The 17,613-nt window shown below is 45.8% G+C and overlaps 1 protein-coding gene across 1 annotated transcript in view; it reads left to right on the plus strand.

Annotated features, from left to right (window-relative positions):
• The window catches only part of LOC124595527, a 291,163-nt gene that overhangs the window by 87,782 nt on the left and 185,768 nt on the right, over positions 1-17,613 (plus strand). The window contains exons 7-8 of the mRNA XM_047134296.1: positions 9,915-10,083; positions 10,249-10,434. Of these exons, the coding sequence (XP_046990252.1) occupies positions 9,915-10,083; positions 10,249-10,434 (355 nt within the window). The remainder of the gene's footprint in view (positions 1-9,914; positions 10,084-10,248; positions 10,435-17,613) is intronic.

Consider the following 17,613-nt stretch of genomic DNA (forward strand, 5'->3'; position numbering starts at 1 on the left):
GAACTCTTTGAGCCATTTTCAGAGTGCATTTTCATCTGGAAACGAAATATCTTGAAGCTAGTTCCATAGGAGAACAGAAAAGTGAAAATCCGAGTGTGCAAGATAAGGTGAATAAGTTGGGTGAAAAATGACTTCCCAACTCAACTCCTGTGTAGTGTTTTTTGTCAGTTTAGCAGAATGGAGGCAGACCCTGCTGTGGAGTAGCATCACTTTCCACAGTGTTCCTGGTCATTGTTCTTGGATTGCTTTTGCCAGATGTCTCAGTTGTTGACAGTAAATGTCAGCAGTGATGGTTAACCTCAGGGGAGCAGTTCATAGTACACCATAGTGTCGCTGTTGCATTAAATGCATGACATTATATATTGTGGAACAGCATAGATTTTTGTGCAGGGAGTTGCTGCTTTGCTTGGGCTCAACCAATGCTTTCTTTACTTGATGTTAGGAAAAAGACACCATTTCTTGTCACCAATAATGATACAGAATAGGAATGGTCGCAGTTGTTCACAAGCCAATTGGTGATATGCGAGCAGAGATTGCCCTCATGGCCACCTGCTGATTTTTGTGATTTTGGCTTAGAGAGTACGTTACCCATACACCTGATTTTTGAACCTTGCCCATTGCATTCAAATGTGGCACAATGGTGGAATGATCATAGTTCATCACATTTTCCACTTTTCGAGTACAATAAATGGTTCATTGTGATTAATGCATTTAAATGATGATGATCTACAAACCCCAAAGGTCTTCCAGAACTTTGAGAGTCACTAATATCAAAATGATCCCACTTGAAACAAGAAAACCATATTTTTTGCCATGATCGTCCAAGGGCATTATCCACCTATGGGGCACAGATGTTTCTGGCTGCCTCTGCTGCTGTCACCCCTCTGTTGAACTGAGACGGAAGAATATGCCACAGATGTTTTGATTTCTCCACTAAGCACTCTATTTTCTAGTGTCTACAGCTCCACTCACTATCTCCAAATGACAATATGTAAATTCAAATAGCAGCAGTGAACTATGAATAAAAAATGACGATTGATAAATAAACCCACAGCAGTCGAAATAATAACATGCAAATTGAAAATGGTATGAACTTATGTACCAATCTAATATAGACTAATTTATGAAAATATGATTTAATATTGTTTAAATTATTCACATGTTGTTTTCAAAAGTTATTGGAAGAGTTTCTTCATACCGTGAATAAATGTGTCTTGGAGTTCTTATTGCATCAGATTCGTATTCGAGCTCCAGCTTTTGTAGCCTTCCTCCGTCATCATTGTAGAGAAATTTCAGTTGCCCATTAATTTCTTTGTTTGGTTGTCATGGAAACATCACGAAGTGACAGTAGGGTTGATTTCATCTCAAATCATACAAGTCAACAGTGAATGTGTCACATCACTATTTCAAAGTTTGCTGAAAAAAATATCTGTTGAAGTTCCATGTGATACCTCTTGAAAACTACAATATTTTGATTTTCTGATGATTTGTTAAAACAGACTTCTTTAAATGAGAGAATTTGTGAAAATGTCATTAACAAACAGGAAAAATGACAAATGCTTCCAATAGAGTGAGACATGATTAATACATACACACTTCTGAGCCTTTTTTTATATAAACTATGAAAATTTGTAACTTTTCAAATTTCAAAATTATTTTTTGAAAATATGAGTAGTCACAGGATGTTAACAGCCTTCAGAAATGATAAAGTGAAAGGACTGCTAACTGTCAGCTATGACAATAATGCATGAAATTCTTAAACTGTCAAAATATAGTACATAAAAATGAAAGAATCTGAAATTTTTTGGTTATTTAGAAAGAATTATTTCCTCCAAAACCCTCATCCTAAATGTTTTAAAAATTTCATAGTACATTAGTTGGTCATTATACTTAGAGAATGTACGTTCAGAGTGGGCAATACTTGTTTGTACAAAATGTGAGAAATATTTTAGGTAGACTTAGCTCTACTCTTAAGGTCAAAAAGTCATGGACACTTAAATATTTAGATTGATCACTGATTTTAAGTAAATGTCATGCAAAACTGGTATTTGTGAATCAAAATAACTACTTTACAACATTATAGGTGAGTGTTTGAAAGCATTTTATTAAGAAATGATATATAGAATATTTATATCCATTTTTCTTTTTATGATATTATTCACAAATAATTGTCTTATGTCATATTTTTACTTCTTCATGATTCTACATGAATTAAAATTGTCTACAATGTAACAGTCAACACTGCACTGTTGAAAAGAGTTTTTTGCCATCTGATTCTCATTGATCTTGAATAGCCAAGCTGAATTTGAACACGGACAAGTATCATCCAACAAAAGCAGTACTTAGGAAATGGGAACTGCACACTGATCTTTTGATAACAGCCATTTGAAAGCATTAGCAGGACCATGAGGTGTCATGAAGGTGACAGTTATACCATGCAGCTTATTATCTGTCCCACCCACCACAAATTGTCATACACACAAGAAAAGAAGTGGTTCACTACAAATTCTTCTAATGTATACTATGGTCTCTGCACACACAGTAACAGGCTGCATATCATGGAGAACCGTTCTTGCAATGTATGTGCCATTCCGGGATGCAACCCAGTAGTGACTTGATTGAATTCCTACCATGAGCTTCATAGAAGACCATTTTTCTCTCATTTTTAAACAGAATTCCCTTAATGTACTTTCATTTAGAATGAAGTGTTTCATGTTTGTTATTAATATAATGGAAGGAAACATTCCACGTGGGAAAAATTATATATAAAAACAAAGATGAGGTGACTTACCGAACAAAAGCGCTGGCAGGTCGATAGACACACAAACATAGGCGGGATAAAATAGTATAGCAGATTACGGTAAAAAGGAGAAGGTGAATACAAAGTGAAACTACTGGCAAAAACAGAAAGAGGAAAATAAGACGACAGAAAAGATTTCGAAATGCAACAGTGACAATAACAAACGTAATTGTTGGATTCAAATTAATGATATCAATATAATGGAAGGAAACATTCCACGTGGGAAAAATTATATATAAAAACAAAGATGAGGTGACTTACCAAACAAAAGCGCTGGCAGGTCGATAGACACACAAACATTAGGCGGGATAAAATAGTATAGCACCCCCCTGCGGGTTCGGGGGTAAGAATAGGCCCGCGGTAGTCCTGCCTGTCGTAAGAGGCGACTAAAAGGAGTCTCCAACGTTTCGGCCTTATGTGATGGTCCCCTCTCGGGTTTGACCTCCATCTTTCAAAATTTATCCGAAGAGCGAGCCAATTGGGGAAGGGCGCCTTACATGGTGCACTGTTTCCGTCGTGCAATTAGACCTTTAGCCGGATTTCTCGTCGTTGCAATGGTGTCCCGCTCGTTTTCGATCTCTTGGGCGATTACCACGCTGCACTCTGCAGTGTTTCTTTTAACTGCGACGACGACCTTGGCCATTTTTGCACCTAAGATCCAGCACGGTAGCCAGTCCGTTGTGGTGGGGCCGCCATGTACCCTCTTGGTTGTAGCCCCCTGACAACACAGGGATCGCTCTACTGATGCCTGCGCCGTTAACTCCCCACGTATGCCAAGGAGTAGATGCCCATCTCCTTGGGGCATCAGGACTCCCGGCAATGGCCGTCCTGCCAGGTGGCTATTGCTGCGGCTGGGTGGCGCCCGTGGGGAGGGCCCTTGGTCGGAGTAGGTGGCATCAGGGCGGATGACCCGCAATGAAGCGTGGTACATCATCTCTCGCTGGCGGCCAGCCGCCAGCAGTCTCTAAGCGTTCTCGGGCTCAATTTAATGCTGAAAAGTACAATCCGAAAACGTTCCCCTCTCTGGCCACGCCGTGGGAGGAACGTAAATCTCAGGATGGCAGTAGCACTTATTCGCCCCGATTCTTAGTTTGTACGAGAGCTGATGGGGAGTCTTTTCTCTCCACAAAGCCTCAGTTCTTCGTCGAGCATTTAGAGGACAAGTTTGGGGAGGTGGAGGGCTTGTCAAAAATGCGCTCTGGATCGGTCCTGATCCAAACGGCATCCTCTGCCCAGTCACGACGGTTACTTGCTTGTGACAAGTTGGGGGATGTTGCTGTTACGATCACACCGCATAAGAGTTTAAATATGGTCCAGGGAGTTATTTACCATAAGGACCTTCTTTTGCAGTCTGATGACGAGCTGCGCGCCAACTTAGAGCGCAGAGGTGTACATTTCGTCCGGCGCGTTCATCGGGGTCCGAAGGAAAATCAGATAGCTACCGGTGCCTTCATCTTGGCCTTCGAGGGTGATACGTTACCGGAAAAGGTCAAGGTGATGGTCTACCGATGTGACGTCAGGCCCTATATTCCTCCCCCGATGCGGTGCTTCAAGTGCTGGAAGTTTGGCCATATGTCTTCCCGCTGCACTTCCAGCCTCACATGTCGAGATTGCGGACACCCGTCTCATCCCGATACTCCATGTGCCCCGCCTCCCATCTGTGTCAACTGCGGGGAGCACCATTCACCTTGCTCGCCAGACTGCAGAATCTTCCAGAAAGAACGCAAAATCATGGAATATAAGACCCTGGACTGACTGACTTATACTGAGGCCAAGCGGAAATACGACCGATTACATCCCGTGCGAATGACGTCATCCTACGCCGCCGCTACAACACCTGTGCTCGCCCCATCAGCTTCACGACTTCCAGCCAGCTCGATAACCAGTAAGACTCCTCCTGCCCCCTTGCCAGTGGGGGGCTCTACCCACCAGGTTGCTCCTGCGCCACCTACCTCAGGGGCAACACCATCCCCCCCATCAGGGACGTCCGTCCCAGCTTCTAAGCTGGAGAAGTGTCCAACTTCTTCGGCTTCTCACGCTCGCAAGGGGTCCCTCGGGTCCCTCCCTTCCCAGGTTTCCACCAGTGGGAAGGCTGACGACCGCCAGTGGCGTAAGTGCCCGCAATCAGCTGGTCGACGGGCTTCACGATCCTCCTCAGTCCCGGAGACTGAATCGGTGAAGCCCTCCCAGCCAGTTAAACCCAAGGAGCAGCGTGAGAAATCAAAGAAGAAGAGCTCTAAGCCCAAGGAACTCGCGGTGGCAGCCACCCCACCGCCACCTTACAGCTCTGCGTCTGAGGACGAGGTGGAGATCCTGGCGTCCGCTGAGGACCTAGAACTCGCCGGTCCCTCAGACGCCATGGATAACACTAGCACGGGTGCTCAATCGGAGGCAGCAGGTGACCCAGCGGCGTAATCTGCCTTCCCCGTCCCGTCACGCCTTTCTCAGCCATGGACAATACCATCCTCCAGTGGAACTGCAGCGGTTTCTTCCACCATATCGCTGAGCTCCGCCAACTTATCAGCCTTCACCCTTTCTTCTGCATTGCTCTCCAGGAAACTTGGTTTCCAGCAATGCGTACCCCCGCCCTCCGTGGCTATCGGGGTTATTATAAGAACCGAGCAGCTTATGAAAGGGTGTCTGGTGGCGTCTGCATATATGTCCTTCACACTCTGCACAGCGAGTCTGTCCCTCTCCAGACGCCTTTAGAGGCTGTCGCTGTACGCGTGTGGACGCCACAGGCTGTTACCGTCTGCAGTCTTTACATCCCACCGGATGGTGATGTCTCGCAGCTTGTCCTGGCTGCACTGGTCGCCCAATTGCCGCCACCTTTCTTGCTATTGGGCGACTTCAACGCCCATAACCCTCTGTGGGGTGGGTCAGTGGCAACAGGTCGAGGCGCCATCGTTGAGCATTTATTGTCGCAGCTCGATCTCTCGCTGTTAAATGATGGTGCCTTCACACACTTCAGTGTGGCGCATGGCACCTACTCCGCCATTGACCTTTCCATCTGTAGCCATAGCCTCTTACCGTCTGTCCAATGGAGTGTGCATGACGACCTGTGTGGTAGTGACCACTTTCCGATCTTTTTGTCACTACCACAGCGCCACTGTTCTGGGCGCCCTAGCAGATGGGCTCTGAATAAGGCTGACTGGGACTTGTTCTCCTCCACTGCCGCTTTTGAGCCTCTCTCTACCGATGACATTGATGCGGTGGTTCAATCGGTCACCACCGGCATCGTTACTGCCGCCGAATCTGCCATTCCCCATTCCTGTGGGTCCCCTCGGCGGAAGGCTGTGCCTTGGTGGTCGCCTGAGATCGCTGAAGCGATTAAAGATCGCCGGCGGGCGCTCCAGCGTCACAAGCGACATCCCTCCTTAGCCCACCTTATCGCCTTCAAACGGCTGCGTGCGCGGGCCCGCCTCCTTATCCGCCAGGGCAAGAAGGAGTGCTGGGAGCGGTATGTGTCCACCATTGGCCTCCATGTCACTCCCTCGCAGGTCTGGGCCAAGATTCGACGCGTCTACGGCTATCGGACCCCTGCCAGCGTCCCTGCGCTCTCACTGAATGGAGCCGTTTGTACCGACTCCGACGTCATTGCAAATCGCTTAGCAGAGCATTTTGCTATGAGTTCCGCTTCTGCGAATTACCCCCAGGCCTTCCGCTCCATTAAAGAGCGGCTGGAACGTCGGAGCCTTTCATTTCGCAGCAACCACCCGGAATCTTACAATGCTCCATTCAGTGAGTGGGAATTTCGCAGTGCCCTAGCTGCTTGCCCTGATACCGCTCCTGGGCCAGATGGCATCCACTGTCAGATGCTGAAACACCTTTCAGTGGACTGCCAGCGGCGCCTTCTCGATCTTTACAACCGTCTTTGGGTCGAGGGGGAGTTTCCGTCGCAATGGCGGGAAGGCATTGTCATCCCCGTTTTGAAGCCTGGAAAGAACCCTCTGGAGGTGGACAGCTACCGTCCCATTAGCCTCACCAACGTTCTTTGCAAGTTGCTTGAACGGATGGTGAGCCGGCGCTTGAATTGGGTACTGGAGTCTAGGGGCCTTCTGGCTCCATCTCAGGGTGGGTTCCGTAAAGGCCGCTCCGCTGCCGACAATCTGGTGAGCCTGGAGTCGGCCATCCGTACTGCCTTTTCCCGCCGTCAGCACCTGGTCGCTGTCTTTTTCGACATACGGAAGGCGTACGATACGACGTGGCGTCATCACATTCTTTCTACGCTCCGTGGATGGGGTCTTCGGGGTCCTCTGCCGATTTTTATCCGCAATTTTCTGTCGTGTCGTACCTTCCGCGTGCAAGTCGCGGCCTCGTATAGTTCCTCCCACGTCCAGGAGAACGGTGTGCCACAGGGTTCCGTTTTAAGTGTCTGTCTGTTTTTAATAGCCATTAACGGTCTTGCTGCGGCCATGGAAAACTCTGTCTCCGCTTCCCTGTATGCTGACGACTTCTGCCTTTATTACAGCTCTCCCAGCATTGCAGCTGTTGAACGTCAGCTACAGGGCGCTATCCGTAAGGCGCAGTCTTGGGCTGTAGCCCATGGGTTTCAGTTTTCGGCAGCCAAGACCCGCGTTATGCATTTCTGCCGGCGCCGAACAGTCCATCCTGAGCCGCGGCTTTATCTTGCCGATGAACTCCTTGCTGTGGTGGAGACCCACAGGTTTTTGGGGGTGGTTTTCGATGCCCGGTTGACTTGGCTGCCTCATATCCGGCAGCTTAAACAGACGTGTTGGCGGCATCTAAACGCTCTGAGATGCTTGAGCCACACCTGCTGGGGCGCCGACCGCTTTACCCTGTTGCGGCTCTACCAGGCGTTAATCCAGTCCCGTCTGGATTATGGGAGCCTGGCTTATGGCTCAGCATCCCCATCTGCGTTACAGGTGCTGGACCCAATTCTCCACAGTGGGATACGCCTTGCCACTGGTGCTTTCCGCACCAGCCCCGTGGACAGCGTACTAGTGGAGGCAGGTGTACCTCCCCTGCGGTTCCGACGCCAACGTTTGCTGGCCGCTTATGCTGCCCATGTTCTAAGCTCGCCCGGGCATCCAAATTATCGTCTCCTGTTCCCGCGATCGGTCGTCCATCTGCCAGATCGTCGGCCCCGGTCTGGTTGTACAATAGCGGTCCGCGTCAAAGAGCTTCTCTCTGGGCTTCAGGTTTTCACTGTTCCACCTACTTTCCGGGCTACTTTGCATACACCCCCATGGTGTGTTCGTCGCCCTTGCCTTCGGCTGGACCTGGCACAGGGCCCGAAGGACTCAGTCCCTCCAGAGGCCTTCCGCCGCCGCTTTTATTCTATCCTGGCCACGTATCAGGGCTCTGGTATTGTCTACACTGACGGTTCGATGGTTGCTGGTCGTGTCGGGTATGCGCTCACTCTAGGGGACCGTTCCGAACAACGTTCCTTGCCGGATGGCTGCAGCGTTTACACTGCTGAACTGGTCGCCATCTTTCGTGCCCTAGAGTATATCCGCTCCTGCTCAGGTGAGTCCTTCGTTATCTGTAGCGATTCCCTGAGCGGTTTACGAGCTGTCGACCAGTGTTTCCCTCGTTCTCGTTTGGTGATGGCTATCCACGAGTCTCTGCATACTCTCGCCTGTTGCGGCCGCTCTGTGGTCTTTGTGTGGACCCCCGGTCATGTCGGTATCCCGGGTAACGAACATGTTGACCGCCTGGCGAAAGAGGCCACCAGCAAGCCATCTCTGGACCTTGGCCTCCCTGAGACTGATTTGCGGGCAATCTTCCGCCGCAAAATCTTGGCGCTATGGGACGAGGAATGGCGATAACTGACAATGTCCAATAAACTCCGTGCTGTCAAGGAGACGACGGCTGTGTGGCGGTCATCCCTGCGAGCCACTCGCAGGGACTCGGTAGTTCTTTGCCGGCTCCGTATTGGCCACTCCCGGCTGACACACAGTTATTTACTGCGCAGGGAGGACCCTCCTGTATGTCGCTGCGGGGCGGCTTTGACTGTGGCCCACATTCTGTTGGCCTGCCCCCTTTTAGCTGTGGTCAGGCAGACATTTGCGCTGCCTGATACGCTCCCTGCCCTTTTAACAGACGACTCCACTATGGCTGACTTAGTTTTACGTTTTATTCGGGCAGGGGGATTTTATCATTTAATCTGAGTGTTTCTGTTTTATTTTATTGTTTTGTGTTGATTCTGGCCTTTGGCCTATGATTTTACACTGATTTTTTAATGTGTTTCTAAGTGGTTGGCTTTTCCTTTTTTATTTCTATGGTCGGCCAACCACCGTCATTCTCTATGTGGTTTTCGTTCGTTTTGTCTTGTCTTTGTCTCAGTCTCTCCTGTTCTGTATCGTCTGTGATCTCTTCTGTTCCTCGTTTTTATTCTCTGTGGGTGTTCTTTGTCTTTGGAAAAAGGGACCGATGACCATAGTAGTCTGGTCCCTTTAATCCCCCAACCAACCAACCAACCAAATAGTATAGCAGATTACGGTAAAAAGGAGAAGGTGAATACAAAGTGAAACTACTGGCAAAAACAGAAAGAGGAAAATAAGACGACAGAAAAGATTTCGAAATGCAACAGTGACAATAACAAACGTAATTGTTGGATTCAAATTAATGATATCAATATAATGGAAGGAAACATTCCACGTGGGAAAAATTATATATAAAAACAAAGATGAGGTGACTTACCGAACAAAAGCGCTGGCAGGTCGATAGACACATTGTGTGTCTATCGACCTGCCAGCGCTTTTGTTCGGTAAGTCACCTCATCTTTGTTTTTATATATAATGTTTGTTATTAATGTTGATATGGTGTGTACAAATCCAGTAGCATCTCTTACAGCATCAAATGCTTCTTAAATCTTGTTGCAAGATGTTTACAGAGACCTCCTACCCCACATGCACTTTTTCCATGACCTATTGCTGAAAATATCGATTTTTTTTGTCTTAATTCCTGTACTACAGTGTTGACCAGGCTCATAAAACTGAAAGCAGTTTTTAAAATGAGATGCTGCACCATCAGTTACATACATATGTTTGGGAAATGCATGGTCTCTAATTGTCATCAATATCATGCTGACATAAGTTTAGTCATATGTGTAAGTAAATATGTCTAAAAAAAAACATTTTTTTTGCAGCCATGAAAAGAAGTTGGAGGGTTTCCAGACTTTACAGCAAGAGTATGTGGAAACTAACTGTGCGTTCCAAGTGGCAGAATCACATAACAGGGACCTGAAGTTAAAGCTACAACAGTCTGAGAAGATTTGTGCAAACCTTCAGCAAAAACTGGATGAGACTGTGGAACAGGGGAGTTATTCATATGAGTACATATGTTAGTCTAACAAGTCAAAAAGAACTAGAAGCATGTGTGTGTGTGTGTGTGTGTGTGTGTGTGTGTGTGTGTGTGTGTGTGTGTGTGCTTTCTGAGAAATTTATCCAAAGTTTCAACTTGATTTTTTTTATTTATTGCAGAAATGTGAAACTGCAGCAAGTCTTGAGAAAGTAGGTAGCTCCCTTAGCGAATGCCGTAAAGAACTTTCTGCTCAAAAGGAAGCATATGAGAGGCTCAGGCTTAAAAATGAAGCAGATAAACAAGTGCTTTGTGAAAGAATAGTGGCACTTGAAGATATGATAACTGGTTTAGAAAGCAAGAACAAAGTAAGTAGTGAACTTTGTGTAATTACAACTATAATAATAAGCAGCATGTACAGGAACAGTCTTATTTTCTGGATTTAGCAGTTGTACAAATTTAATAGCAAATGGTGGCTTATCAGATACCCTCACTTACAATGGTGTACTTTTATATAGTCAGTTGCTCATCTTACAGAGTAACAGAAGTGCTCTTACTGTCAACTAATTACGATTTTGTTGAAGAATACTTCTTTCTTAACTCAATGATTGTACTGTCAAGCATGGGCAGAATTGACTTACACAAGTGTGTTTTGTGTATAACATTCTCTGTGGATTTCTTCTGTGTCTAATAGTGGAAAAGGGGATTGATTAATATGTATGGTTATCACAAATGTGACCAAATTTCTGGTAAAATAAGTTGATCAGGGTGGGAGGGAGGGAAGGAGTGGGGCAGGGGGGGGGGGGGGAGAGAGAGAGAGAGAGAGGTGGTGGGGGGGGGGGTATTAGAATAAACTGGAAAATTCCAGTAAGCTTTTTCCGGGTATTTGGCCACCCATTTTGCTAAAACCCCTATGTTTTGACCAGTATTGCACATGGCCTTCTGTGTGTCATGTGTACTACTGATCAAGTACCAGGAAACCTCTTTGCACGCTGTTTCCCCCCCTTATCCTGTTTTTTCGTATGAGAATAGCCATAGCATTTTGCCTCAATAATCAGAACAGGAGAATGGTAGGGGGAAGAACTTAGGTGCTACTTCATGACAATTTTAGTTTATTATTGGGCATTGTTGATGAATAAGGCGATAGTCACTATTGAGATGTAGAATTGCACCAGTGATCTGTGCTGGCTGTTGGGTAATGTCAGTGTGTCATGCCCCTTGAGCAGTTATCATTTCAGCTGTGCCTGATTTGGGTAGCAATACGAGTGCAGCCAGCCTGTAGGCTAGTATTAGTTGGCAGCTTGAGTCCATCATTGTGATTGGTGCTGACTGATTTCTTAAATATTTTATTCTGGTCTGTTAGGGTGGCTTAACAAGAATGTGTATACTGAATGTTGACTGCCCTAATTTTAAACTGAATCCTGTGCAACAAGTTAGGTATGAGTGAGTGTAGTAAATACTTTAAATTTTTGTGTATTGAAAGAATTACTTCTAAAACATTTAGGAGGGGATTTTAATGTGTTGCTAAGCAACTCATTCATCATGAGTGTCATGTGAACTATCTTCCAGAGACGATTGCAACTTTAGCTCTTTTATTTTTTCATTTTTATCTCTATATTGAAAGCTATGTAGTGTAGAATATAATCATTGACACATGAAGATTTTTGTGTGTGCATAGACTCATAGTAATGCATGCACGTATACCCACATATTTTAGATACTTGTGTGTGCATATGTGTGTTTTAATGATTAATTTTAATATTGGATAAGTATGAAATATAATTGTTCAAAAACCACCCATCCAGGTATAGTTGAGTACCAGTGCTGCTGTTTTTTATATTGAGTGCTGTAGGAGACAAGAGCAACAGAACATGTGTTGTTGCTGTTTACTTTTTTTCCACCACAGACTGTATGGGCCTTAGACAAAGGTCTACTAAACTAGATACATTTGAACAGACATACTCAACTTACCAGCATGAACTAAACTGTACTTGCAGCTGGCATCATAAGCACCTACTCTGTCCTGAGTATTGATAACATTGTGGATATTCGTTGACCTCAGGCTTTTTGCCACTGTGCCTTGATTGATTACTGCTTGATGATTAATTTTCTAAGTGTCACTGACTCCCTATGCAGTTGATAGGATGGGACAATCAAATGAAAATGAGACATGTGGAAAACATTGTGAAAAGGAAAGTTGCTACTCACTACATAGCGGAGATGTTAGGTCACATATAGGCACAACAAAAAGACTGTCACAAATATAGCTTTCAGCCAGTAAGGCCTTTGTCAGAATTAGATGGCAAACACACACACACACACACACACACACACACACACACACACACACACAAAAGCACAACTCTCACACACATGAATGCAGTGTCAGGTAACTGAGGCCACACTGCGAGCAGCAGCACTAGTGCATGATGGGAGTGGTGACTGGGTGAGGGTAAGTTGGAAAGAGGGTAGGGACACTATGTGCAGTCGGGAGGTTAAACGGAGGGAGTGGAGAGGTGGGGAAGGGGGGGGAGGGGATAGCAGGAAAGGAGAGAAGTAGAAAGATTGGATGTGATTGAGGAATGGGGTCTCTGTAGTGCTGGAATGGAAAAAGAGAAGAGGCTAGATAGGAGAGGACAATGATTGACTAAGTCGGAGGCCAGGAGGATTACGGGAATGTAGGACACATTGCAGGGAAACTTCCCATCTGCACAATTCAGAAAAGCTGGTGTTGGTGGGAGGGACCCATATGGCACAGCCTGTGAAGCAGTCATTGAAATGAAGGATGTCATGTTTGGCAGTGTGCTGAGCAACAGGATGTTCCACTTGTTTCTTGGCTACAGTTTGTCGGTGGCCATTTATGCAAACAGACAGCTTATTGGGTGTCATGCCCACATAGAATGCAGCACAGTGGTTGCAGCATAACTTGTAGATCTCGTGACTGGTTTCACAGGTAGCCCTGCCTTTGATGGTATAGGTAACAATTGTGATTGGACTGGAGTAGGTGGTGGTGGGAGGATGTAGAGGATAGGTCTTGCATCAAGGTCTATTACAGGGGTGTGAGCTATGAGGTAAGGGGTTTGGAGAAGGGGTTGTGTAGAGATGGATGAGTGTATTGTGTAGGTTCCTCAGAAGAGTGAGGACACCCTGTTCACATTCCTCCAGACCCTCAACAACCTCTCCTCCATTTGCTTCAACTGGTCCTACTCAAATCAATAAGCCACCTTCCTAGATGTTGATCTCCATCTCAAAGATTGCTACATCAGTATCTCCATCCATATCAAACCTATTAACCACCAACAATACCTCCACCTTGACAGCTGCCACCCATTCCATACCAAGAAGTCCCTTCCATACAGCCTAGCCACCTGTGGTCATCATATCTGAAGTGACGAGCGACATCTGAAGTGATGAGCGGTCCCTCTTGAAATATTCTGAGGGTCTCACTGAAGCCTTCACAAACCATAATTATCCTCTCAACCTTGTACAAAACAAATCTGCTGTGCCTTATCTTTCCAATCTCCCACCACCTCACAAAGTCCCACTGTCAGACCCCAGAGGAACATTTCATAACTCAGTTCCACCCAGAACTTGAGCAACTGAATTACATTCGCTGCCAGGGTTTCGACTATCTCTCATCAAGCCCTGAAATGAGAAATGCCCTTCCCATTATCCTTCCCACCACTCCCACAAAGGTATTCTGCCGTCCATCGAACCTACACAATATACTCGTCAATCCCTACACAATCCCTGCTCCGAACCCCTTACCTCGTGGCTCATACCCCTGTAATAGACCTAGATGCAAGACCTGTCCTATATATCCTCCGACCACAACCTCCTCGAGTCCGGTCACGGACATCACCTATCCCATCAAAGGCAAGGCTACCTGTGAAACCAGTCATGTGATTTACAAGCTAAGCTGCAACCACTGTGCTCCGTTCTATGTGGGCATGACAACCATCAAGCTGTCTGTCCACTTGAATGGCCACCGACAAAGTGTCGCCTAGAAACAAGTGGACCACCCTGTTGCTCAGCACACTGCCAAACATGATATTCTTGAAACTTCATGATGGATTAAAAACGTGTACCGGACCGAGACTCGAACTCCGGACCTTCGCTTGTTGCGTGCAAGTGCTCTACCAACTGTGCTACCCAAGCACGACTCATTACCTGCCCTCACACTTTACTGCCGCCAATACTTCATCTCCTACCTTCCAAAGTTGGAAGTGGGTAGCTCAGTTGGTAGAGCACTTGCCCGCGAAAGGCAAAGGTTCCGAGTTCGAGTCTTGGCCCGACACACAGTTTTAATCCCCCAGGAAGTTTCATAACTGCACACTCTTTGCTGCATAGTTAAAATTTCATTCACCACATCCTTCATTTCAATTACTACTTCACAGGCTGTGCCATATGGATCCTCCCCACCAACACCAGCCTTACTGAACTGCGCAGGTGGGAACTTTTCCTGCAATATATCCTAAATTCTCATAACCGTCCTGGCCTCAACCTTAGTTAGTCATTGTCCTCTCCCATCCAGCCCCTTCTCTATTCCCATTCCAGCACTATACAGCCCTCATTCCTCCATCACACCCAGTCTTTTTGTACTTCTCTCCTTTTCTGCTATCACCCTCTCCCAACCTCTCCACTCCCTCTGTCTAACATTTCAAACAAGGTAAGCTATTGTTTTGTTACAACCAGCTCCATAAGTAACCGATGTGTTTCCTTTTTGTGTCTGTGGTTGCCAAAGCATGTGTGATGGTGATATGACATTGTAGTTCTTCACTTCCAAAATGGATGTGTGAGAGTGCAACAGCTGTCCTTTAAGAAAGTATAGCCGATTGGAGAAGTTAATATGTGGGATATAGGTAAAACATTCATGGGAAATTATTAATTAAGAATGGCTTATCCTTGTAAAACCAATCTTTAATTGGCCATTTAAGCAAAATAATTGTAAATTGTCATACCAGCTAATCACCTCTCTATACGGTTTCCCATTTCTACTTTCATTCCATAAAGTGTGACACCAATAGCACATTTAATTGAATATACCATAATGTTGCAAATAAGGGCGGGAAAACTGCCTCAAAAGTCCTGGCTGTTAGTTGGAGGGAAGCTGTGAGTGCCAACAGGCTGGGGCCAAAGGTACAGAATGCAATGCAGCTCTACTGCCTTCACTGCTATATGGCCACATCTTGTCGACTGAGGGAGATTCTTGACCTTGGCTTTGGCAAAATAAGAGTGGATGTCATTCTTTCATGTCACCTCCGTCTGAAGTGGCATACCAGTGGGGGACCTGTTCAATGGCAAAATTTGAACTGTGATGTTATAAAGCTGCCAGCATCCTGTTGTTAGTCCTCAGTGCTCAGTCGTCAGTTGAGTTATGTTGTCATGCTTGGTCCGCCTCCATTGTCATTGCTGCACCATCATGTGAACTGATTTATTCAAGGTGAGCCTGTCTCATCATTAATCGTGTTTACTGCATACTCCTTTGCTTCCACTCTAGTGAGGCCCTTGATAAAGTACTCTCTGGGGTGATTAGCTGCAATAGAGCAACATGCTGTATCTAGGATATCCTTTTGATTTTGTGTCTGAGTGTATGGGGGGGGGGGGGGGGGGTGCTCTCTCATTGCTAAACTCCTTGTATTTGTTTTTTCACTGATGAATATATCTTTTTGTTGTGTTGAGTAATGGTAGTAGGAAGGAGATTCCTTTACCATTGCAAGACATGATAAATAGGAAATCTTCCATCAGTAAAATTACAGTCCAAATAGCTTGTTCAAGTGGTAAATTACTTAATCATCTTTGTTGTGTATGAATTAATTTCACATGCATGGCAACATCTCCCTGAAAGACTATCTTTCCCAACCATTTATCACCGCCGTACTGACTACTCACCGATCCCATACCACAACATGAATTCTAAGGAGGGGTTGTGGGTAGCAGCTGTGACCACATTTCAGTGTGACAATGTTCATTGTGAATTGGCTCTTATTCCCTTCATCAGTGGAGTTACATTTCATATCCCAATTCTCAACGAACAATTGTACTTTCAATAAGTGTGAGTTGATTTGTCTGCACCAGGAGTTATTGCGTAGATCTCCAGTTTCCCACTCCTTGTCCTGTTTTGCTCCGCCATGTCTTTGAGCACAGTGCTTAGATCCCCGGCTTGAATGTGCCTTTTGTATTCCATTCTTTGCTAATTGGTTGGACTTCTTATTCCCCATAATCCCAGCATGGCTCTTGGTCCACGCGAATTTTACTTCTCTGCTGCATACCACCTTCTTAAAATATATGCCATATTTACAAGACTCAAACAATGGAAAATCCAGGACGGAATGTAACAATATTATGAAAAGGAAAGTTGCTACTCACCATATAGTGGAGATGCTGAGTTGCAGATAGGCACAACAAAAAGCCTGTCACAGTATAAGCTTTTGATCATCAAGGCCTTTGTTGAAAATAAACAACAGAGGATGTATGGGTCTGGTCTTGCATCTAAGTCTATTACAGGTATATGAGCCATGAGGTAAGGGGTTGGGAGCAGGGGTTGTGTAGGGATGGACAAGTATATTGTATAGGTTTGGTGGACAGTGGAATACCACTGTGGGAGGCCACTTGTTACTGGTTACTGTGCCCCCACTGAGAGAGTCTGTGCTCTCGTAGACCAACACTCCAGCCTATTACCTGGAACCTACCATCCTGTATAAAAGATACCAACTATTTCCTTTACCGACTCTCCACACACTTCCTGTCCCTTTATCAAACCGTGCCCTGCTCATCACTATTGGTGCCGCCTCCCTTCACACTAACATCCCTAATGCCCATTGCCTTACCGCTGTTGAACACTCTCTCTCCTAATGCTCCTTGGATACCAAACCAACAATCTCCTTTCTAGTCACCATGACCAACTATATCTTCACCCACAATTACTTCTCCTTTGAAAGCATTACCTACAAATAAATCCAGGGTACAGCTATGGGCACTCACATGGTCACCATCCTACGCCAACCTATTTGTGGGGCATCTAGAACAATCCTTCCTAAACACCCAGAATCCTAAACCCACCACATGGTTCATATTCATTGATGACATCTTTGTAGTCTGGATCGAGGGTGAGGACAACCTTTCCACATTCTCCCAGAACCTCAGTAGCTTCTCCCCCATTTACTTCACCTCGTCCTACTCAGCCCAACAAAACCGCCTTCCTAGATGTTGACCTCCATCACAAAGGTGGCTATTAACAACATGCAGTACCTCTACTTTGACAGCTGCCACCCGTTCCATACCAAGAAGTCCCTTCCATACAACCTAGCCACCCATGGTCGTTGGATCTGCAGTGACAATCTGTCCCTCTTGAAATATACCAAGTGTCTCACTGAGGCCTTCACAGACCATAATTATTCTCCCAAACTCGTACAAAAACAAACCTCCCCTGCCTTATCCTTCCAGTTCCCACAACCTCCCAAAATCTCACTGTCCGGCCACAGAGGAGCATTCCTCTCGTAACTCAGTACCTCTCAGGACAGGAGCAACTGCATTACATTCTCCGC

This window comes from Schistocerca americana, chromosome 2, assembly GCF_021461395.2.
Source record: "Schistocerca americana isolate TAMUIC-IGC-003095 chromosome 2, iqSchAmer2.1, whole genome shotgun sequence".
Classification (NCBI taxonomy): Eukaryota; Metazoa; Arthropoda; class Insecta; order Orthoptera; family Acrididae; genus Schistocerca; species Schistocerca americana.